The sequence below is a fragment of the Canis lupus genome, chromosome 33 (assembly GCF_011100685.1).
Source record: "Canis lupus familiaris isolate Mischka breed German Shepherd chromosome 33, alternate assembly UU_Cfam_GSD_1.0, whole genome shotgun sequence".
Lineage (NCBI taxonomy): Eukaryota > Metazoa > Chordata > Mammalia > Carnivora > Canidae > Canis > Canis lupus.
Window position 1 is genome coordinate 29406288 of NC_049254.1, and position 24368 is coordinate 29430655.

The 24368-nt window shown below is 35.8% G+C and overlaps 1 protein-coding gene across 3 annotated transcripts in view; it reads right to left on the minus strand.

Annotated features, from left to right (window-relative positions):
• LMLN (leishmanolysin like peptidase) overlaps positions 1 to 24368 on the minus strand; it is an 89756-nt gene that overhangs the window by 61924 nt on the left and 3464 nt on the right. For all 3 annotated transcript variants that reach the window (XM_038583076.1, XM_038583074.1, XM_038583075.1), the window contains exons 2-8: positions 14406 to 14503; positions 13310 to 13340; positions 12351 to 12433; positions 11742 to 11859; positions 8040 to 8218; positions 4353 to 4458; positions 777 to 871 (exon numbers count right to left, since the gene is read on the minus strand). In XM_038583076.1, the coding sequence (XP_038439004.1) occupies positions 777 to 871; positions 4353 to 4458; positions 8040 to 8218; positions 11742 to 11859; positions 12351 to 12433; positions 13310 to 13340; positions 14406 to 14503 (710 nt within the window). The remainder of the gene's footprint in view (positions 1 to 776; positions 872 to 4352; positions 4459 to 8039; positions 8219 to 11741; positions 11860 to 12350; positions 12434 to 13309; positions 13341 to 14405; positions 14504 to 24368) is intronic.

A 24368-nucleotide genomic window follows, 5' to 3' on the forward strand; every position in this document is an offset into this window, starting at 1 on the left:
AATTACAAAATTGCCAGAAATATTCCTGTGCATGTCTTTTTTTTTTTTTTAATTTTTTAAATTTATTTATGATAGTCACAGAGAGAGAAAGAGAGAGAGGCAGAGAGAGAAGCAGGCTCCATGCACTGGGAGCCCGATGTGGGATTCGATCCCGGGTCTCCAGGATCGCGCCCTGGGCCAAAGGCAGGCGCCAAACCGCTGCGCCACCCAGGGATCCCCTGTGCATGTCTTTTTGTGGACATATCCTCTTAATGTAGAGATTTATTCTTTATATAAATGTATGCAAATAGTTACAGTTCTGTAATTTGATATAAAAAATTCTTGATAAATTTTTTTAGTGTTTCTTAATATTATTTTAGGCCCTGAACCTATACACTGCTGCTAATATGCTATACTAAATACAGTATCAGTTCACAGGTAGATGTTCCCATGATAGGCAATAATTATTAATAAGCCAAAACATAACTAACCCACATTTTCCCATTGCCTAACTACATTGCATAGTAACACAGATTACAATGTGGTGGAAAACAGCTCTGCTGGCAAGAAGAGTCCTGGTCTTTTGGGCAAGTCACTTAAATTTTCTGCATCTTAACTGCTTTGTCTCTAAAATGGAAGGGTAAAGCTAAAAGACTTCTTTTATCCTGTTTTAATAGCTACAGTTTTTTTAGGCTAGGCATGAACCCACTGTTATTTATGGCACCTACCTGCCATGATTCTCAGATGATAGTCTTAGCACCCTCCCAAAAAAGAACAAGAACAAACATAACAAATACCTATAATTAAAAGGTGGGAGACCATCTGCAAATCTTGAAGTTAGAGGATTTCCATCTTTATCATGGTAGAATGCAAATAGGCCAGCAGAGAAACCCTATAAAAAAAGTTCAAAATGTCTCAAAGTAAAAAATATCAAGTCTGATTATACACATCATAACATGCTATCAAAAGAGAACACTTATAGAACCTCATAAAAGCACTTGGTGAATACTTCTACAGGAATTTGCCATATATTAGAATTGAACAAAAATTCAGGATTCCATCTTATGAATTTAAATTTCAATTACTTGAGATAATTGTAGGTGAAGAAATCCAAAGTAACAGTGACAACATTCTTTGGTACTGGTATGAATAAAAAATATATGTGTTTAAGAATGTATTTATCACAGTTGATCCTCTTCACATGAACTTATTACTACATAAACTCTACAATTGCTTCCAGGGAATGTTACCACTGAGAACAATTAACAGTAGAGTTTCGAGTAGGGTGAGCAATCAAGTGTGCTCCTAAGTGCACTCATAAAAATACAAAGTTTTTGATTCCAAAGTCCAAATTTTAAAAAAAAGATTTATTTATTTATTTATTTATTTATTTATTTATGAATGAATGAATGAATGATAGACATAGAGAGAGAGAGAGAGGCAGAGACACAGGAGGAGGGAAAAGCAGGTTCCTTGCCAGGAGCCCAACGTGGGACTCGATCCCGGGACTCCAGGATGGCGCCCTGGGCCAAAGGCAGGCGCCAAACCGCTGAGCCACCCAGGGATCCCCCCAAAGTCCACATTTAATATATATCTGTAGTTAACAAGACTAGAAATGTGTGTGTATGAACACTTAGGAAAAAAATAATGGAAACATATATCAAAATGTTAGCTGTGATTCTTTTGATGGTAATGTGTAAAATCACTCATAGCGTCCCAGTTTTTTTGCAATGTGAATTTAATATAGTCACAATTTAAATACTATTTTTAAGAAGTCTTCAATTTTAATGAGATAATACATACTTCACATAAAGGTATTAAAATTCCCATTCTCTATCCTTCCCCTCCCAAAATAGATGAGAAAATGGGTACACATACAAAATATTATTGTCATTTGATATCTCCTATTTCATTAGTAAGATTTCCTTTCTTGCTGTCTTTCCTAATCTAGTAACTAAAACAAAGCACTTTTGTAACTACTTCTTTATGTATGTTTTATATATTGAGAATATGCTATAGCTCATAACTAAATAACAATCACAAATGATCACTTAATTAACGAATTTCTTTGGCAAATTTCTTGCTTACACAACTGGGGCCTCTGTGTCATTCAAGGCTTGCCAAAATGATTAATGGAATCCAGATTATTCTTTTATTCCTGGATTTCTTCTTCTTTTTTAATCTCTGAAGATGCAAAGGATACTTGATTGAGTTAGCTAAGAAAATCTGAATAGTTCTTAATATACAATTCACTGAAGTTATACAAAGCTTAAAATAGTATAATTTGCCTCATCCTTTATAACATTCTAAATACACATATTTTCCCACTCTATCAGCTTCAAAATTCTTCTAAACACTCACATCTCAGAAAGCTTATTAGGTATTCAAAGTCCCATAGGTAACCGTCATTGATAGCTATGAGAACAGACAACTTAATGGGGAATCTGTGTTAAACATTTAATTCTTAGCATTGTCCAGCATGGTTTTTGAGACTTAAGCTAATATTTAAAACTTCTTAGGTTTTTATAGTTTTCAAAATAATTCAAATATAAAAAAAGTAAAAAAAAAATCTTTAAGAGTATTTAAGATGTTAATTTTACCTTATTTTCTTCAAACGTTTAAGAAATAAAACACTGCAGAAGCCCCATTACCTAACTCCTTTTCCTCCCTCACTTCCCAGAAGTAATCACTACCTTGAAGTCAATGTACATAACTTTCATACATACTTTTATAGTCAATGGTATGCATCTAGCTTTAATTTGAGATTCCTTGACTGCTAATGTAAGTGTGAATACTTTCTCATACATCTCTTAGTCAGTTGGATTTTTCCTTTTGTGAATTGCCTAATTTATCTCATGCCTGGTACTTCTGCATTCATGTTCACTTATGTACTATCCTTAAAACCTATTGTTTTTCTTTGTTTCTTTCAACATCAAGTATTTATAGTTTTTAGATATTACTTAAAATGATCCTTGCCTTTCACCTCAATTAGCAGTTCAGCTTAATTTTTTTAAATTATAAGAAAAAGAGATGATTCATTTTATTTTATTCTTATTTATTTTTTTAAAAAAGATTTTATTTATTTATTCATGAGAGACACACAGAGAGAGAGGCAGAGACACAGACAGAGGGAGAAGCAGGCTCCATGCAGGAAGCCTGATGTGGGACTCGATCCGGGGACTCCAGAATCACACCCTGGGCTGAAAGCAGGCTCCAAACCGCTGAGCCACCCAGGGATCCCGAGATGATTCATTTTAGAATCCTCTTACTTAAAGGACATAAATACTGTCTGATTACACTCAAGTTTCACTAAGTATTCAATGCTGATTTTAAGACTAAGGCTTGCATTTTAAGGTCATACATGACAGCTCACTAAGACTAAGAAATAGTTGCCACTAATTCTATTACACCTTACTATGTATATAGCACAGTGAAGGGCATTTCTGTTTTATCTTATTTAATCTCCAAGAAAAAAAAAACTATTATGTACTACTGTTACCTTCATTGTAACAAATGAAACTAAGGCTTACAAAGGCTAAACAAGTTGCACAATATCCCAAAGATTTCCAGTGGTAGAACTAAGAAGATTCACACCTAAATCTCTGATCCATTCTCTCTCAATTACCGCATTTTACTGCCATCTATTTTCTAAATACATAAATGGCATTAAGAGAACATTCCCTAGGGTCTTAGGTAACTTTATTTAATTTTCTGGATATATCATAAAAGTTTGCTATTCTGGACAAATTGGGAAAAGGAAGGAAAAGTTCTGAATCAGTATATTTAAATTTTAGAAAGCCTAAGCAGATCAAGAGGCCTTTTGAAATCAGATCTCTGTAAAACATAAGAAAGATCTATAATTAGCATATCAATTATCACTTTAGAGAAAAGTGAATTTTTCTAAATTGCTAAGTTTTTTTAAGTAATCTTTTTCTCAAAACACCTATATCCCCAATGAATTTACTCGTTTATTTATTTTTTTAAGACAATGAATAGTTTATTTATTCACGAGAGACACACAGAGAGAGAAGCAGGGACACAGTCAGAGGGAGAAGCAGGCTCCCTGTAGGGAGCTCAATTCGGGACTCCATCCTGGATCCCTGGATGGCGCCCTGAGCTGAAGGCAGATGCTCAAACACTGAGCCACCCAGGCCTCCCCTGAATTTACTTATTTAATTATTTTAGGTAATATAACTCAATCTAGTCATTATCCTGATCATTAAAAATTCTCTTTGGCAGACCTAATCATCTAGGTTTTACTGACATAAATCTAAGAATCCAAAAATTTAACATATACATCAACATGAGAGCATAGTAAACAGAAAATCAAAGCACAAAGAAATTAATTAATAGTAATTAACAGTAAAATTTACCAGGGCATGAATAATCTCATGTTTTACTGTGGACAGCATTCCAATAAATTCCTGAGGCTGGGTAGAGATCATATTTGGACACAGGTTAGCATATCCTGCTATTGGCCTGTTAAAATAGACATTGAATTTTTTATTATATTCCAGAAAAATATGGATTATATTTACTAACCTACACTTGTATTTCTCCCCTCCCCCAAGATTTTGTTTAAATTACAGCTAGTCAACATACAGCGTAATATCAGTTTCAAGTGCTAAACTATACATTTCAATAAAAAATTAATAAAGGTAAGAAAACTCTTTTGTTAAATATCAAATGTCATTTTATACCATAACATTTAACTCACTATCTTCTACTTTTAAGACATATACCTCAGTTTTCCTATGGTGTGGCTAATTAGCACCTGTCCTCACAGAAGGAAAGTTAATATAAATTACACTTCAGTGTGAATTTATAAAAGATGTCAGTATTATCAAAAGGTAAAAATGGACCAAGACACTTAAATTCTAATACTAGTTTGCTTGCAAAATCCATTTCTGACTTCAGCATTTCATTATATTTATAGGCACAGGGATGAGCAGGTCAGTAGAGAGGGCAGTGAGATATACAATAGGACAATGAGCAAATCATTCAGGTTGCTTTCTGATGTCCATCTTGCTATTCCCTTTCTCCTGCCATAACGTTGCCCTCATTCACATAAAGATTTTTTTTTAATCTTCCCATCATCTTCTTTCATAGTCTATACTTTCTAGAGTCTACACAATTCCATCACTTTCTGAGCCTAGAACCGAAGCGTCCACGAGCTTACTAGCACATAGCATAGTTCAGTCAGTTCCACCAAGCACCCACCTGTCTTTCAAAAACTGTGGCAAACAAAACAATAAAGAACTCCGAAGTCCTTTCTCTCACCACTACCTTAACATTTTTACCACTTAAAATGTAATCACATTTTACCAAGTAACCTTTGCCTTATTTAAGTAAGAAACACATGGCATATTTTGTTCACACTTGAGAACAACAGCCTTACATGTAAAAGTATAAATGTAATTCACTTACCAAAACACTGCCACACTGACCTCTAAAATATAAAATGGATGTCACTGCATGCCTTAAAACCCATCAGAGACCTACAGCATTTAAAATAAAATAGCCCTGTCTCTCCAATGCATCTCCTTAAGCTCTTATCTTCAAACACAGTGTCCACAGAAGTGGCTTATAACAGCAACAGGCAAACATGGATTTTTCCTAACATAAGTCTTTTTCAAGCTCTTTATTTGGCTGAAGCTTATCAATGTTCAGGTTGAAGTTTCACTCTTTCAAAGAGGCTGTCTCTGTCATAATTTAGATTATGTTTCCCCCTTTTTTCTCTTTTATGTTACAGCACCCCTTTTTTCCTACAAAGTATTTATCACATTTTGAAATCATTTATTTGTAAGTATATTTAATATTTGTCTCCCTCTGTAACTTGTATGTCCCGTGATGCAGGTACATGTGTCTATTTTGTTCACCTAGTCTGCTGGTAACATATTAGGCACTCAAATATTCATGGAATGAACTAATATGGCAGTTTTGAAGGTAAGTTTCTATATCATCTTAAAAAATTAAAAAAGAAAAAAAAATTAAAAAAGAACCACTGAAGATACTTTTTCTTCCAACACTGACATCAAAAGAAACCAAATTCTTTTCCCAGATGGAGAAGACATATATGAGTAGCTTCATATTCACTGATAGAAACAAAATACTCTTTTACTCAATTATATAAAATGTGAACCACAAATTAAAGTGTTTTAAACAAACATACTAGCAGTTCAAAGAAAATGAAAAAGCCATTATACAGCCTCATCTGTGTAATAGTTCCTATGTCGGATTTTCTTACCAAAAGACAACTAGATACTCTAGGTATATTCAGCATTGTCAGATGCTGACAGGAGATGAACTAGTCTAGACCTGTCTCAACATGGGATTTCATATTCCTCCCCCGACTTTCCTAAGGAAGCCATTCTGTTCCTAATATATAACATAAGACTTTAACATGTCTCTTATTAAAAAAAAAAATAAAAGCTCATTGTGAAAAGGTATAAATCCAAACAACATAGAAATGTATATAGAAAAAAAGAAGAAATGTACAAAGAAAAACATGAAAATTCTGTTTTATATAAACTTCCCCGCTAATTCCACTATCAGAGGTAACTGCTATCAACAATTTGGGGTGCTTTTAGTATAACCAGTCATTTCGATCTGCCCAAGACTGAGGGGTTTCCTAGGATATGAGATTTTCAGTGCTAAAACAAGGCAATTTAGTTGGGATGGTTGGTAACCCTAATGATTTCTTTTTCCTTAGCACATTCAAGTACCTATATAAACTTTAAAAAAAGATGTAATCATATCACATATATGCATGTAAAACACTGTTTTTACAATGTTCTTTAACACTCAACAGAACAGAATATTGAAAATGAGATTGTGTGTATGTGCACAACCCATGTAGTTTAGTTCAAATTAAGATAACCATGATTTTGCAACACTCCTTTTTTTTTTTCAGCACTACTATTATGAAGGTGTATTTCACATAGACATCTACATTAAGAAAGTATCTCATTTAATGAAGTAACTTATTCATTTAGCACTCTACCACATTTCCTTAATACTGAGACACCATTAATTATAAATTTCATGACAACTTTTCAGGGAAAAAGGAACACTCTATTAAATATATGTATTTTTACTAAACAATTCTACACACACACACACATATATATACATACATATGCAAAAACATATAGCACTTTCTTTTTCAGTAATACAGTAAATCATTTGACTCTAAGCTTTCCCAACATTTAGAAGCTAAAGATTTTTGAGTAGATTTCACAGATCATCAGTTACATAGCATCATGGTAACAGATTGTTTTTCATAATTCATGATGCTGATTTTGACCTTTTTGCCACCTTTAGAACAGTATAATTCTAAAGTATATACCGGTGTTTCCTTTGTATTGCCTACGTGGTTCTTTAAAGTCATTTAGTCTTGACAGATAGATGAAAGTTCAAGACCTCAGCAATGGTCCTAACATACATGTGAACCCTTCATATTAACTCTCCTAGATTTAAGAGTGTTAATCTATCTTGGAATGTGGCAATTTCTACTACTTTTGATTAATTTGTTTGGAGTGTGACAGGCAATCTTCTGCATATACAGTAACACTTCATTTCAAGCCTGCCTCACTGGGCAATTAAAAAAAAATCTTTTGTAAACATAAAAGAGCCTCCAAATGTTTAAGTGATAATTTAAGCGAAGGACATAGCAAATAATATGACAATTAGATGAACAGTTATTTTTAACATCTTAGATTTAGCAGAGGTGCTAAAATCAAAGTTAAAATAGTTTCATTAGAAGTATTTACTTCCAAAGAAAATTCTCTCCATAAAAAAAAAAAAAAAAAAAAAAAAATTCTCTCCACAGTACATTTTCCTTGGAGTTGTTATTGACATTGCCATATGAATGACAGTTCTATCACCTGACACTCTCCCCGCCCCCATGCCCTACTGTCCCCACTCCCCAATCCAAGCCGTATACAGTTTCTTACTACTGGAATCAATCTGGAAAATGCAAACTTCTTGTACTCTACACACTTAAGACCTAAGAGTTCTTATATTAGATCTTGGGAAATAAGTCTCAGGGGAAAGTTTACCTGTCCATTTTTGCTTCCTGCTGGCAATAGGCTGCATAAGAGATGATGTTTTCATGGCTGCACCTCTCGGTGGCCAGAGCACCAACATACAGAACAAAGTCTGCATCCCGGACGCCCTCTTGGTCTTGCACACCCACTGCTACACAGGACCACTTACCCCCACGGCAGACCCTGCATCGCTGCGCCCATGGTGGGCAACAGAAAATCAGACCAGAGACAAGGTTAGCTGTAGGGACTTTTATTTTATAGTGAATCCAGACTCTAAATTTGTATGATTTAACATTTGTTACCCTTTAACTTTTATCAAAATCCATTCCTACCTCTACTCTGTTCCTATCTCTAATTTTGGATTTATTTATTTTCCTAAAATTTCTACTTTATAAATGAATATAAATCTATAATCTTAATTAAAACAATCGTTATTTTTAAGGGCAGTCAATCAGGATGCAAAAAAAGACAAATAGAAAAAATTTAAAAATTTTAAACTTTGAAACTAGGTGAAAATCACAGTGGACCTTCTTTTGTGTGTGTGTATATATATTGCATATTCCTATGAACCTATAATTATTTCAAAATCTACAGTTATTTCAAAATTAATCTAGTTATTTAAAAATCAATTAACCTACAGTTATCTAAAAATTAATTAATAAAAAGCTTTTTATCTAATGGAAATATATTTTCTATTATAAAGTAATTCATGTATTTTGTCAAAAATTCATATAATACAAACACATACAAGGTAAAAAGTTAAAGTCATCTTTACCTTTTAAAGACGAGTTTACAGGGTAAAGTTACCTCACCATCCCCCTTATTTCTAGTTTTCTAATTGAATCTTTGCCCTTGTAACATCTGCTTTTTAGAGAACTTCTCTCAAAGCAATTGTTTTAACAATTATAATCTCCAAATTATAAATTTAAAAATCAGTAAATTGTGATTTAGGTGTAAGAGATGCTTTTATAGAGAGAAAAAACAAAAATCCTCATTTCATTTCATTATTTACTCTTGTTTTTCTAACACATGTATTTATAATTTTTCAGTTCAATTACTTTTTAAATAAAAAAATTTAAAAATTAATAGTTGGTAACTTGTAACCTATTAATAGTTGGTGTAACAAAAAGTTTTAATTTTCAAACATTCTTTTTCATGATCTCTCTTTAAAAAAAAAAAATCAAGATACCCCCCTCAATCCATCAAGATGTAAGAAGCAGAATTTGGAAAAGCCAAGCAAATTAAAAACAAAAAATATCTTAGAAAGAAAGCAAAGAAATGTGTTTGTCTTTTTTTTTTAAAGATTTTATTTATTCTTGAGAGACACACAGAGAGAGGCAGAGACAAAGGTAGAGGAAGAAGCAGGCTCCTTCTGGGGAGGCCAATGTGGGACTTGATGCGGTGACCCCAGGATCACGACCTGAGCCAAAGGCAGATGCTCAACCAATGAGCCACCCAGGTGTCCCAAGAAATGTCTTTTTTGAAATGATTTTATTTTTAAGTACTCTCTACACCTAACGTGGGGTTCAAACTCACATCCAAGAGATGAAGTCACATGCTCTTTTGACTGATCATCATGTGCTCCAAGAAATATATCTTAAAAATTCCTCTAAATTTCTTGGGAAAAAAGCTGGATGTGTAACTAACAAATTGTTTTAATTTTTAAATGTGTCCCTAAAGCCTTTTATACATTCTCAAAAAATCTGAGAAAAGAAATGAAAGCTGAGTTAGTGGTATTAGTGCCAATAATATATATATATATATATAGATGTCTAAGAGCCACACTGAACTTCATATAACTTAATAAAAAAAATTACAAAGTAAACTTTATCTAAACATATTCTTAATTTTGGTTACAAAGTAAATGTTCAGTAATATATTCATTTTCTAGAAGTAACCAGAGAACAGAGTTCAATAAAGAAAAACAGCTAAGGCAATAATATTTTCAAATATATATGCATAATAAATTGGTTTTCTGGTACACATGTTTAAAATTTTTTTAAATTTTTATCTTTTCCTGATAAGTAATATATGCTTAATATGAAAAATCAGAACATTATAAAAATACATAACTTAGCAACAAAAAAAGCCCCCCACACTCCAACTCTTAAAGAAAGCCATTAATATTTAGGTATGACTCCAGATTCTTTAGTATGTGTATACCTTCAGATTATTTTTTATTGTATATATAATACACTTTTTAATTTTCTTGTTTTAATTTCAGTTTTATTAAGTTGAATTATTAATTCTAATTCTTTTTTTAAAAATTAATTTTGGGCAGCCCCGGTGGCACAGCGGTTTAGCGCCGCCTGCAGCCCAGGGCGTGATCCTGGAGACCCAGGATCAAGTCCCATGTCCGGCTCTCTGTGTGGTGCCTGCTTCTCCCTTTGCTGTGTCTCTGCCCCTCTCTCTCTGTCTCTATGAATAAATAAAATAAAATCTTTAAAAATAAAAATAAAAAATAAAAATCTAATTCTTAAATAAAATAGGCTAACTACACATACTGGTTTCCAACTTTTTTTTAAGAGCTTAAATATCTTTCCAAGTCAGTATATAGAGATCTTCATTCTTTTTTTTTTTTTTGAGATCTTCATTCTTTAACAGCTACATAGTATTCCATTATAGGATTATACCATAATTTAATACTAATATAGGCATATCTATAGTTTTGCAAAGAATATCCTTGAACATAGATTGCACAGTTCCAAGTACTTTTATGGAACACATTTCCTTTTTTTTTTTTTTTTTTAATTCAGAGGCGGAGACAGAGAGACGCAGGCAGAAAGGCAGAGACACCGGCAAAAGGAGAAGCGGGCTCCATGCAGGGAGCCCGATGTGGGACTCGATCCCAGGTCTCCAGGATCACACCCCAGGCTGCAGGTGGCACTAAACCACTGCGCCACCAGGGCTGCCCTATGGAACACATTTCCAAACTGGGTTGAAGCATACCATACGTATTTTTTACTTTAGGAAATAATGTCAAATTGCTCTTAAAAAATACTGAATATAGGGCACCTGGGTAGCTCAGTTGGTTAAGCAGCTGCCTTCAGGTCAGGTCATGATCCTAGGGCCCTGGGATTGAGTCCCGCATCAGGCTCCCTGATGAGCAGGGAGCCTGCTTCTTCCTCTCCCTCAGCCTCTCGCCCTGCTTGAACTTGCTCTCTCTCTCTCTCTCTTTCTGTCAAATAAATTAAAAAATAAAAATTCTGAGTATATATCTACTAAAGGTTGTTTTGGAAGACAAAGATGAAGTTCTTAGCTAAAATGATTCAGCAACCCCCTCAGAGATAAAGTGAAAAAAGAAAAAAAGAGAGGGCAGCCAGGGTTTAGCGCCACCTTCAGCCCTGGGTGTGATCCTGGAGACCTGGGATCGAGTCCCCCGATGGGCTCCCTGCATGGAGCCTGCTTCTCGCTCTGCCTGTGTCTCTGCCTCTCTATCTGTGTCTTTCATGAATAAATAAATAAAATATAAAAAAAAATTATCCAATTGTTAAAAAGAAAAAAAGAGAAGGTATCAATAAATTCTTTTGAAAACCAATGAAAGAATAAAATCAGCTAAGATTACTTTTTTTTTTTAAGATTACTTTTGATAGAAGAATGAAGCTTTTGAATTTAAGTCTATAAAAACTTCTTGGTGACATTCACAGATTCAAAATCTCCCTCTCTTAGTTTATCCTAAAGAGTAAAAACATTGCTAAGAGCAAGGTGAATTACCTGGAGGTGCTCCTCAGGCACTATAACAGGGCCGCATTTTGTGTGCTCTGCAAATTCCCCGGTACAGTATCTATGGGGGTCATTTTCCTTCTGTAAGTATCGGTTTGTTGCACGTTGTCTTCAGTTCATTTGTATATCAAAATTTAATTACAAAAAAAAAAAAGAAAAATAGTTCACAGCAGTTAACATTTTAAAAGACTAGCAGCTACTATATTAGTTCATTAATAATGATTACTATTTTTGTTAGAAAAGTAGACTAAGAAAAAATTTTGGTTTCATGGAAATTCTCCTAAGCTAGGTTTTCAGACACTCAAATACTTCACAAGTCTCTGCTGTAGACACATGAAGGGAGGAAGGGGATGTGGGGAAGAGGCAACAAGTACACCCTAGGAAAAGATCTAGCAGGTCACATCATAATGGAAAATCAGGGAAAGAATGATTACATAACAAGTGCTTTCTTATTCCTTTTAAATATCTTTCAGTTTGGTCTCTAAGGACAAACATAATAAAATATCCTAGTATGAGTTTCATAATATGCCACACTGACAGAATGGGGAGGTCAGAGTACTGAACACCTGAAGAAAACGACCTGTATTGAATGTAACATACCTGCTAAGTAAGATAGTGCCCGCAGGTCTACGAACCTGAAAAGTCTTCTCTAAATAAGAAATAGCTTGTGGAAAAAGTTTGTTCTAAACAAAAATTGGAAAAAAAAAAAAGTCAGAATTATAATTAAAGGACAAATATATTTAAAACAAGTAAGCACAGGATATTAATGACTGAAGGGAAAAAAGGAAAAAACCTTACAATCCTGGAATACAGGTGCTAGTCAAAGGTTGTGTGGCAAGAGAATGAGCCTAAGAGCAAAAGAATTTTCTTATTTTCTTAGTTGAGTTTGGGAAAAGAGAATTAAGTGAAAAATTCCTTCCCTATCTCCACTTAAATAGAATATTAGCATATATAAATCTCAACTATTAATCTAAATTATTTCAAATTTGGGACTGCATTAGATGATTCGAACATTAAGGTAATTTATGTTAAAGAAAATCTTATGTTTAGAAGATCCACTTTAATCTCACCAATTTCTGTGACCCATAATGAATAGGTTCAATGTATATGTGTGACTCTGTAAAGCTAAGAAATTGTTGAAGTTAGGACCTCTATAAACAACTTTGGCATATCATATAATCAGATAAATCCATTTCCAGGAGAATGACTATTTCCATAAGACAATGGTGTTCTCAATGTATTTCAAAAATTGTCTTTTTCACCGTCTTCAGCATGTTCTGCTCCCACAAAACAAAGAGAATAAGAAAACAAGTAGACTGATTTACTATTAAATTGTAAAATGAAAAGATTCATTTAGCATCAAATAAGGACAAAGTTTTGGTGAATGCATCAGAGATGCCTTTGAAGAAAAATAATAAATACATTCACTATCAACATCTTTTATTCATTCATTCATTCATTCACAGTCATGCATATATTTTCTTTATTGAAGTACAATTTACATAAAGTGCACCCATTTTAAAAGCAGCAAATTCAAGCCATGAGTATTTATTACATACCTTTACAAGGTATCTTTTCTCAGGGAGCAATCTGAAAATGAAGACATAAAACATAAGAATTGCCATGATGGGCAGCATTGTCTCATTTTTTCAGAATATATCTGGCAGGAGCCCCAAGGAATGCTTTGTGGAAGGATCTAGTATCAATCCCCTAAAATCTCAATTTACCTCAATGAGCATTTGAGTTTACCCTGTACCAAAGCACAATGCTAGGCATGACCATGTTATCTCATTCATTTGGGAAATTAAGGAGAGGGAAACACAAAAATTACTCCTAATAGCTCTTCATATATAACCACAGACACATAATTTATCTATTTTCTGGCCCTCTCTTACACTAAATGAAAGATTAGACTATCATTCCTCTGGCTAACGATTTTATAAGTATTCTTATTGTATATAATAGTACTTCCTTTTATTTTTCCTCCACATACTTATTGAGGATGTGCCTTCCAGGTATGTTATGACCACATCCAAGTAGATCCATACTTGTTCTGTTTAAATTGTTAATGATGTATAGATTTTTTTAAAAGATTTTATTTATTTGAGAGAGTGAGAGAGCGAGAGAGAGAGAGGGAAAGAGGGAGAGAGAGAGAAGGAGCAGGGTGAGGAATATAGGGTGAGGAAGAAGCAGACTTCCCGCTGAGCAGGGAACCTGATGCAGGGCTCATTCCCAGGACTCTGGCAGACGAAGACGAAGGCAGACGCTTAACTGACTGAGCCACCCTGGTGCCCCTATGATGTACAGATTCTAATCATATCCCATAGTCTTTATCTTTCCAGACTAAGAAGTATTTTTAGCTTAATTCCATCTTGAAGATGCATTAACATGTTGCTCCATCTATGGATCTTCAGGTAACAGATGAAAATATCTTTAATATTTGGATTCTTAATTTTATTTATTTGAGAAAGAGAGAGCACAAATGGGGGGTGAGGAGGGAGAAGCAGGCTCCCCACTGAGCAGGAAGCCTGACATGGGGCTTGATCCCAGGACTGCGAGATCATGACCTAAGTAGAAGGCAGAGGCCTACCTGACTAAGCCATTCAGGCAGCCCTGATTCTTAATTTTAAAAACACAAAATAATGTTGTACTTACTCGTCAATACTTTTATCATACACAGTCTTGATTCTTAAATGTTCATCAACATCTCTTTTTACAACATGATTTGTCTTAAGATGAACCTTATTTATGACCTGAAAAAAATAGATTTGAAAAAAATTTTTAAAGGTGTTGTATAGATTAGCCAATTCAGATTCTAACCTAAAATTAATGAACTAAGTTTTAAGTGTAACACCCAGAAAATAATGAAAGAACTAAATAAATGAAGAGACATTTCACATTCATGGATAGGAAGACCCAATATTATCAGGATGTTGGTTCTTCCCAATTTGATCTATAGATTCAAAGCAATCCCAATCAGAATCCCAGCAAGTTATATTGAAGATACCAAACAAACTGATTCTGAAGACAATATGGAAAGGCAAAAGACCCAGAATAGCCAACACAATGTCAAAGGAGAACAAAGCTAAAAGACTGATAAGACCTGACTTCAAGATTTACAGTGATCAAAACATGTGGTAAAGCTACAGTGATCAAAACATGTGGTACTAACAAAAGAGGAGTCAAAAAATTTATTGCAGCATTATTTAAAATAGCCAAGAGGGCAGCCCGGGTGGCTCAGCGGTTTAGAGTCTGCCTTCGGCCCAGGGTGGGATCCTGGAGACCCGAGATCAGGTCCCACAACGGGCTCCCTGCATGGAGCCTGCTCTCTCCCGCCCCCCACTCTCTGTGTCTCTGATGAATAAATAAAATCATAAAAACACAATAAATAAATAAATAAATAAATAAATAAATAAATAAATAAATAAGTAAGTAAGTAAGTAAGTAAGTAAGTAAGTAATTAAGTAAGTAAGTAGCCAAGATATGGAAGCAGTCTAAGTGCCCATTGACAGATGAATGGATAAAGAAGATAACGTATTACACAATGGAATATTACTCAGCCATAAATGAGAGCAGGAAATCTCACCATTCATGACAACATAGACTTAGAAGGTATTATGCTAAGTGAAGTAAGTCAGAGAAAGACAACATGATTTTACTTATATGTAGAATCTAAAAAAACAAAAACAGGGGCGCCTGGGTGGCCCAATCGGTGAGCATCTGCCTTCAGCTCAGGTCATGATCTCAGGGTCCTGGGATCGAGTCTCTCTCATTGGCTTTCTTGCTCCACAGGAACCTGCTTCTTTCTCTGTCTCTGCCTCTCTCTCTCTCTCATAAACAAACAAACAAACAAACTTAAAAAAACAAAATAAAAAATAAACAAAAACCAAAAAGCAGACTAAAAAATACAGAAAACAAACTGGTGGTTGCCAGAGGAGAGGGAGGTGGGGAGATAGGCAAAATAGATGAAGGAGATAAAGAGGTATAGACTTCTAGTTATATAAACAAGTCACAGGGATAAAAAGTACAGCATAGGAAATATAGTCAACAATGTTGTGATAACATTGTATAACGACAGACGGTAACTACATTTATCCTGGTGAGCATTTTATAATGTATATAATTGTTAACTCACTATGTTGTACACCTAAAACTAATATTATATATTGACTATACTTCAATTAAAACTTTTCAAAAAGGAAAAAAATAGACCAATAGATCAATGGAACAGAAAAGAGAGCCCCAAAATAGGCCCATATAAATACAGTCAACTGATCTTTTACAAAGAAGTAAAGGTAATACAATGGAGCAAAGAAGTCTTTTCAACAAATGCTACTGGAACAACTGGACATCCACATTAAAAATAAAAAAAAGAACCCAGAGACAGACCTTATGCCATACCTTCACAAAAATTGACTCAAGATGGATTACACACCTAAATGTAAAATGTAAAACATAAAACTCTTAGATGATATCATGGGAGAAAACCTAGACAATGTTGGGTACGGCAATGACTTTTTAGATACAACACTAAATGGGGTGCCTGGGTGGCTCAGTCAGTTAAATGTCTCACTCCTGATTTCAGCTCAGGTTATGATGAGCAACAAGCCCAGCATCAGGTTCTACCTTAGTGGGGAGTCTGCTTGAAAATTCCCTCCCTCTACCTCTGACTCATACACATGCTTGCTTGCTTGCTCTCTCTCTCTCTCTCAAATAGATGGATCTTAAAAAAAAAAAAAAAAAAAAAAGATACAACACTAAAAGACTGATCCAAGAAAGAAATAATTGATAAATCTGAGTTTATTAAAATTAAAAACTTATGCTCTATGAAGGATAACATGAAGAGAATGAGTTTATTAAAATTAAAAACTTATGCTCTATGAAGGATAACATGAAGAGAATAAGAAGATAATCCACACACAGACTGGAAGAAAATATTTGCAAAAGACACATCTTGGTAAAGGACTATTACACAAAATATACAAAGAAGTCTTAAAACTCAGTAAGAAAAAAAAAAAAACTCAGTAAGAAAATGAACAGTTCAATTAAAAACTGGGCAAAATATCTAAACAAACAAGCATATGAAAAGATGCTCCATATTATGTCGTCAGGGAAACGCAAATTAAAACAATGAAATTCTACGGCCCATTTATTAGAATGACCAAAATCTGGAACATGGACAATATTAAATGCTGCCAAAGATGTGGAGCAACAGGAACTCTCATTCATTGTTGGTGGAAATGCAAAATAGCACAGCCACTCTGGAAGACAGTTTGGCAGTTTCTTACAAAAGAAAATATCCTCATCAGTACAACTGAGCAACTGTGCTCTTTGGTATTTACTCAAATGAGTTAAAAATTATGTACAAAGACATCTGTATACAGAAAACCTACATACCAATTGTATTTGTCCCCCATCAAGAAATGTATCCCATCAAGAATGATCATAATGTGAACTATGAATTCTGGGTGATTATAATGTGCCAATAGAGGTTCATCAATTGTAACAAAAGTACCACTCTGGTTGGGGATGTTGATAATGGGGGAATCTGTACGTGAGGGGGAACACGGTGTTTGGGAAATCTCTATACCTTCTTCTCAGTTCTGCAGTAAAACTAAAACTGCTCTAAAAAGTAGTCTTTAGGGCAGCCCTGGTGGCGCAGCGGTTTAGCGCCGCCTGCAGCCTGGAGTGTGATCCGGAACACCCAGGATCAAGTCCCACATCGGGCTTCCTGCATGGAGTCTGCTTCTCCCTCTGCCTGTGTCTCTGCCTCTCTCTTCGCTCTCTATGAATGAATGAATAAATAAATCTTTAAAAAAAAAAAGTAGTCTTTAATTAAAAAAAAAATAGAGATCAGAAGACAATGGAACAAATAGTTAAAGTGCCAAAGGAAGTCCATATACAATGAAACTACCCTTCAAAAATGTAGAGGACATAAATATATTTCAGAAAAACAAAAATTAAGAGAATTCATCATCAGCACATTTATTTCCCACACTGTAATTTTTTTTTTTTAATTTATGTATGATAGTCACAGAGAGAGAGAGAGGCAGAGACACAGGCAGAGGGAGAAGCAGGCTCCATGCACCGGGAGCCGACGTGGGATTCGATCCCGGGTCTCCAGGATCGCGCCCTGGGCCAAAGGCAGGCGCTAAACTGCTGTGCCACCCAGGGTTCCCTATTTCCCACACTATAAAAAATCTAAAGGAAGTTCTTCATGGTCATGCAAATGACACTAAATGGTATCTTGGTTCTTAGTTCAGGCTGCTATAATAGAATATCATAATCTAGGTGGCTTATAAACATCGGAAATTTATTTCTCACAACTTTGAAGACTAGTAGGTCCAAGATCAACGTGTTTGAAGATTGGGCGTCTGGTGATGGCCCCCCACTTGTTTTCTAAGGCCATATTCTTACTGTGTCCTTTGGCACAAGAGGCAAAGGAGCTTTCTGAGATCTCTTTCATAAGAGTATTATTAATTTTATTCATTATGGCTCTGCTGTCATGACCTGATTACCCCACTTCCTAATCATCACAATGGGAGTTAGGATTTTAACATATAAATTTTGGAGGGGACATAGCATTCAGTCTTTTGCAGATCTTGGAACCTGAATGGTAATCAGTTCCCTACATTGATATAAAATTTCCCAAAGTGATAAGATAGGTTCATTGTGCCTAAAGTATTAATAGAAACAATATAGTTTATGCTGAACACTTGTTTACTCTTCAGAGTGAAATTTTAGTGACTGAAATTATGACGTGCCAATCTCATACAAAAACCCTGGACTCATAGGCTCAGATGAGCTTCCTTGTCAGACAACATTTTGTGCTTGCAGTTAAAAGTTACAGCTGAAGGAATTAAGCATATCCTACATGACTCAACTAGGAGAGGACTCTTGTAAGCCTGTGCCTGCTTTCCTCCAGTCTTTGCTCTATGAGCTTTTTCTCTTTGCTGATTATGCTTCGTATCCTTTCACTGTAATAAATCTTAGCTTGAGTACAACTATGTGTCAAGTCCTGTGAGTCTTCTAGCAAATCACAAAACCCAAGGTGGTCTTGGAGACCCTCAACATAATAATACACATACTTATTTTCTTTTTTGTTTAGAGACATTAACTTTTCAAAATTAAAATTGGAAAATTGTAATTTGAGATTTATAATATGTAGAGGTAATATATAACAATAGCAAAATGGTGAAATCTAACCAAAAGAAAAATGATTAAGCAAATAAACAAAAAGCAGAATCAGACAGGGGCTCCTGGGTGGCTCACTCAGTTAAGCATCTGCCTTCATATCAGGTCATGATCTTGGGGTCTTGGAATCAAGCCCCTCACTGGACTCTATGCTTGGCAGGGAGTCTGCTTCTCCTTCTCACCTCCCTCTGTGCTCTTTCAAATAAAAAAATAAAACCTTAAAAAAAAAAAAAAAAAAAAAGGCAGAATCAAACTGATGAGCCAGACAGAAAGGGGGTGAAGAGATGGGCAAAAGGGGTGAAGGGGAATGGGAGATATAGGCTTCCAGTCATAGAATCTATAAATCATAGGAATAAAAGGTACAGCACAGGAAACATAGTCAGTGATATTCTAATGTGTTGTATGTGACAGATGGTAGCTACACTTGTGGTGAGTTTAGCATCAGGTATAAACTTCTTAAATCACTATGTTGCACACCCAAAACTAATGTAACACTGTGTGTCAACTACACTTAAATTAAAAGGGAGAACCTGGCTGGTTCAGTCAGTAGAGCAGGCAGCTGATCGCACAGTTGTTGAGTTCAAGCCTCATGTTGGGTAGAGAAATTACTTAAAAATAAAAATCTTAAGAAAAAAAAAAGCAAAATGACCACGGTGCAAATAAAACTATAGAATTTTAAAGTTCCTAGATTTAACATGAATATTAACTTTAAGTAGATGCTATAAATACAAGACTACTAATCTAATCATGAGTACAAATATATCGCATCTTATTGTAGTTTAATTAAGCTTCAAATTAAAAAGTAGAGATATAACTAAAAAGTCAACAGAAGAATCAAATTAGAATATTAAAGGAGAACAGAGAAAACAAAAAGGTGAAATAGAGAAAATAAGTAGCTAAATTGCAGACCCAAATTCAACTATGTGAATAATCCCATTAAATGTAAATAGACTTGGGACACCTGGGTGGCTCAGTGGTCTGCCTTTGGCTCAGGGTGTGATCCTGGGTCTGGAGATCAAGTCCTCCATCAGGCTCCCTATGAGGAGCCTGCTTCTCCCTTTGCCTATGTCTCTGTCTCTCTCTTTCTGTCTCTCATAAATAAAAAAAATATTTTTAAAAAAATGTAAATAGACTGAACATTCCCATTAAAAAGCAGAGATTGTTAGAGTAAGTAGCAGAGCAAGATCCAACTATTTGCTATTTTTAAGAAACCTATTTTAACTATAAAGACCTAAAGGGGTTGAAAGCATAAGAATGGAAAAATACACATCATAAAACATTGATAAAAAGAAAGCCAGAATATTATTAGACAAAGTATACTTCAAAGAAAGGAATATCATCAGGGATAAAGAGAGACACAATTCATATTGCTAAATGGGTCAATTCAACAAATCAATTAACTGGAAAACTAAAAGATAACAGAGAAATCAATAAAACTAAGAGCTAATTCCTTGAGAAGACTAATATAACTGATAAACCTCTAAGCAGACTGACCAAGAGAAAGAGATAACACCAACTGCCAATATCAAGAATGAAACAGAAGACATTACAGACTTTACAGACTGTGATAGTGTGACTTACAATAGGAAATATTTTTGGTTCTTGTCCCATTTCTGGCACAGAGCTCTTAAACTCTTCAAATTTCCTAAGTTATAAGAGTAATAAAGATGTCTTAAAAAAAAAAAAAAAAAAAGAGGGATCCCTGGGTGGTTCAGTGGTTTAGCACCTGCCTTTGGCCCAGGGCGTGATCTTGGAGTCCCAGATCAAGTCCCACATCAGGCTCCCTGCATGAGCCTGCTTCTCCCTTTGCCTGTGTCTCTGCCTCTCTCTGTGTGTCTCTCATGAATAAATAAATAAAATCTTAAAAAAAAAAAAAAAAGATTAAGAAAAAAAAACGATTTTCTTTTTAAAGTTGAGAGAGAGAGAGAGAGAGAGCAAGCATGTGCATGAGTACAAGGTGGGAATGGGCAAAGGAAGAAGCAGACTCTCCACTGAGCAGAGAGCTTGATATGGGTCTTGATCCCAGGACCCTGAGGTCACAACCTGAGCCAAAGGCAGATGCTTAACTGACTGAGCCACCCAGGCACCACAATAAAGGTGTTTTTTGTTATGTGAATGAGGTGACTTTTGGAAAGCATCTGAGGATGGGACTAGCTGCCAGTGGAGCTAACCATGTGATCAGAGAGTTGGAACTTTCAGTCTCCACTCATTCCATCTCTGAGGAGAGAGGGGTCATAGATTGAGTTCAATCCCTAATGGCTGATGATTTAATCAATCATGTCTAGGTAATGATGACTCTATAAAACCCAAAAGGATGGGGTTTGATGAGTTTCCTGTTGGTGAACATTGTTACACTCAGAAATAAAACTGCTGGTTATTCTTCCAGCAAAAATGGGTTTATTTGGGAATAGCAGAGAATTGCAATCCAGGACAAGCATGCTACAAGAAAACCATAGGCAAGTCTGAAGAACAAAAGAGGAATACTAGTCTTTTATAGAGTGGAAAAGGAAACTGGGAGGGTGTTATAAGCAAAATGTCCACTGGAATAAACTGGAAGTTTGAAATATAATGGCTTTCCATTGGCTTAGTTGTAACAATCTCTCATTGGCTGGACTATTGCAAGGCAAGGAGGAAAAACATTCTTCTTCCAGCTGGGATAGTAAAGTAGTATCCACATGCAAGGCCCATCACTCACTACCTGGTAGGTCTGCAATTGCCGATGAGTGCTAGGACATGAGAGCTCCCTCTTGCTGACCTCCCTGCTCCATTCTAAATGAAGTTTCCTTTTATTAATTTTCACATCACTTGAAAGAGATTCCTGGAGAACAGAATGCTCTGATGGGGGGAAACTCCTCACCATTTCTCTATACCTTGCCCTATGCATTTCTTCCATCTAGTTGTTCCTGAATTATACTTTTATAATAAACCAGTAATCCACTAGTAAATTTTTTCTCTGAGTTCTGTGAGCTGCTCTATCAAATTAATCCAACCCAAGGAAGGGGTTACTGGAAACTCTAAAGTCATTTGATCAGAAGCTCAGGTGACAGTCTGGATTTACAATTGGTGTCTGAAATGGTGGAGTGGGGGCCAGTCTTGTAAACTGTGGAATCTGATGCTATCACTGGGTTGATAAGTGTCAGAACTGAGTTTCAGCTTGTGTAGGAGAGTTGCTTAGTGGTGTGTGGAAATCCCCTCATACACTGGAATTGGTACCAGAACCCTTTGTAGACATTTAAAAGATAAAGACAATATTAAGAAAAACTTTATATCCATAAATTTGTTAACTTCAATGAAATGAAATTATTTGAAAGATATAACTTTTCAAAACACAATCAAGGGATGCGAGGGTGGCTCAGTGGTTGCGCATCTTCCTTTGGCTTAGGTTGTGATCCCCGGAGACAGGGGACACAGTCCGCATCTGGCTCCCTGGGGGGAGCCTACTTCTCCCTCTGCCTATGTTTCTCTCTTTCTGTCTCTCAAGAATAAATAAAATCTTAAAAAAAAAAAAAAGAGCAACTGTTGCCTGGAGTATCTGGATGAATGGGAGACTGGCGCAGGATGGGGTAGGGATCTTTCTGAACACATGGAAATGTTCTATATCATGTGATTGCAAGTTTCACATGGAAGTACATGATTGCAATTATTGCATTTCAATATATGTAAGTTTTACCAGAAAACTTTTAGGGGCACCTGGCTGGCTCAGATGGTAGAGCATACCACTCTTGATCCTGGGGTTACGGTTTAGATCCCCATGTTGGTCATGGAGATTACTTCAAACAAACAAACAAACAACCTTTTAAAATAATATTTTTTTTAGAGGGGAGAGCGGCAAAGGGAGTGAGAGAACCCCAAGCAGGCTCCACTCCCAGCAGAGTCCCACGTGGAACTTGATCTCACAACTCTGAGGCTGTGACCTGGGCTGAAATCAAAAGTCAGACAAGTTATTAATCACCTGAGTCTCCCAGTGTGGGACCCAGGAAATCGAACAAAATCCCCTACCCCTGGACAAGCAGAGCAGGACTGACTCTATTTTGGGCTGCACCCACCTTGTGCTGACCTGCTTATTACTTAGGGCACTGCCCCGCCCTAATCAAAGACCAGGGCACACCCTAACCGGAAATCCGGCTCAGCGGACCAGCCTGACTGTGCAACTCCTGTGTATCCCATGGGCCACTGGCCCCTATACAGTTGCTAAGCCTCTTAGTCTCGGGGTCCAAGTCCCTGCTCTGCTGCGTTGGGTGTACTTGGACCCAGGCTTGAGCTTGTAAATAATCCCTCGTGTGATTGCATCGGTGTCGGCTCCTTGGTGGTTTCTCGGATTGGCGATCTTGGGCACAACACCCAGGTGCCCCAACAACAAACTTAAAAGTAACAATAACAAGTGAGAGGATGGAGAATGGCTGGAAGTAAACAAGAATGAGAGAATAAAGTAAGAGTTAAAGCTCGGTGATAGGTCCATGGGAGTTCATTATACTATTCCATTTTTTGGTTTTAATTAACATGATTTAAAAAACGAAACTTAGAGGTTTTAGTTGAAAACAAGTTAAATGTGTCAAAAAAAATTTTTTTGAGTAGGTTCTAGATCTAACATGGAACAACTGAGAGACCAAGAGTTTCAAACTCTACCAACTGAGCCAGCCACCCCCACCTCCGTATTTTTTTCCAACATGTTTTGTACTTCCCATCACAATAAAAAAAAAAAAGTGAATTTCTTATAGCATTTAACAGAAGTGTAGTCACTAGTAGGAGTACAATGAAGAATTCTTGCTTATACTTTTTTTTTTTTTTTTTTTTAAGATTTGGTTTATTTATTCATGAGAGACAAACCGAGAGCGAGGCAGAGGCCCAGGCAGAGGGAGAAGCAGGCTCCATGCAGGGAGCCCGAGTGGGACTCGATCCCAGGTCTCCAGGATCAGGCCCTGGGCTGAAGGTGGCGCTAAACCGCTGAGCCACCCAGGGATCCCTTGCTTATACTCTATATTTAGGTAAAAGCTAAGGCAATGGTTAGAGGGACTTGCTATTACATAGTCTATGAAGTACTAGGAATATTTACTAAGGATAAGAAGTCTCAAAAAGTACCTAATAGATTGCTTTTAATATCTGAAGCACTGTCACTATTGAATTTGTTTAGCCAAGAGGCATAAATAGGAATAGTGGGTGGAAGTTTCAGGAAGAGTTTTCAGCTCCATAAAAGAAGAACTTTATACTGATGATCTTCAAAAAGGAAAGGGGCTGTCTCTGGCAATAATCTCCCTATCCACGGAGATATTCAAATATAGATTGGAGTTTTGAATGCCGGCAACCACTAGAAGCAGCAGCTATTTAGGTTCCCTCTAGTGGAGAGATTTTGCAGTTCTTGGAATAGATTTCTCTTACCGTAATCTAAATTCAAAGAAAGCAGCACAGGGTTTTGCAGGAATTTTT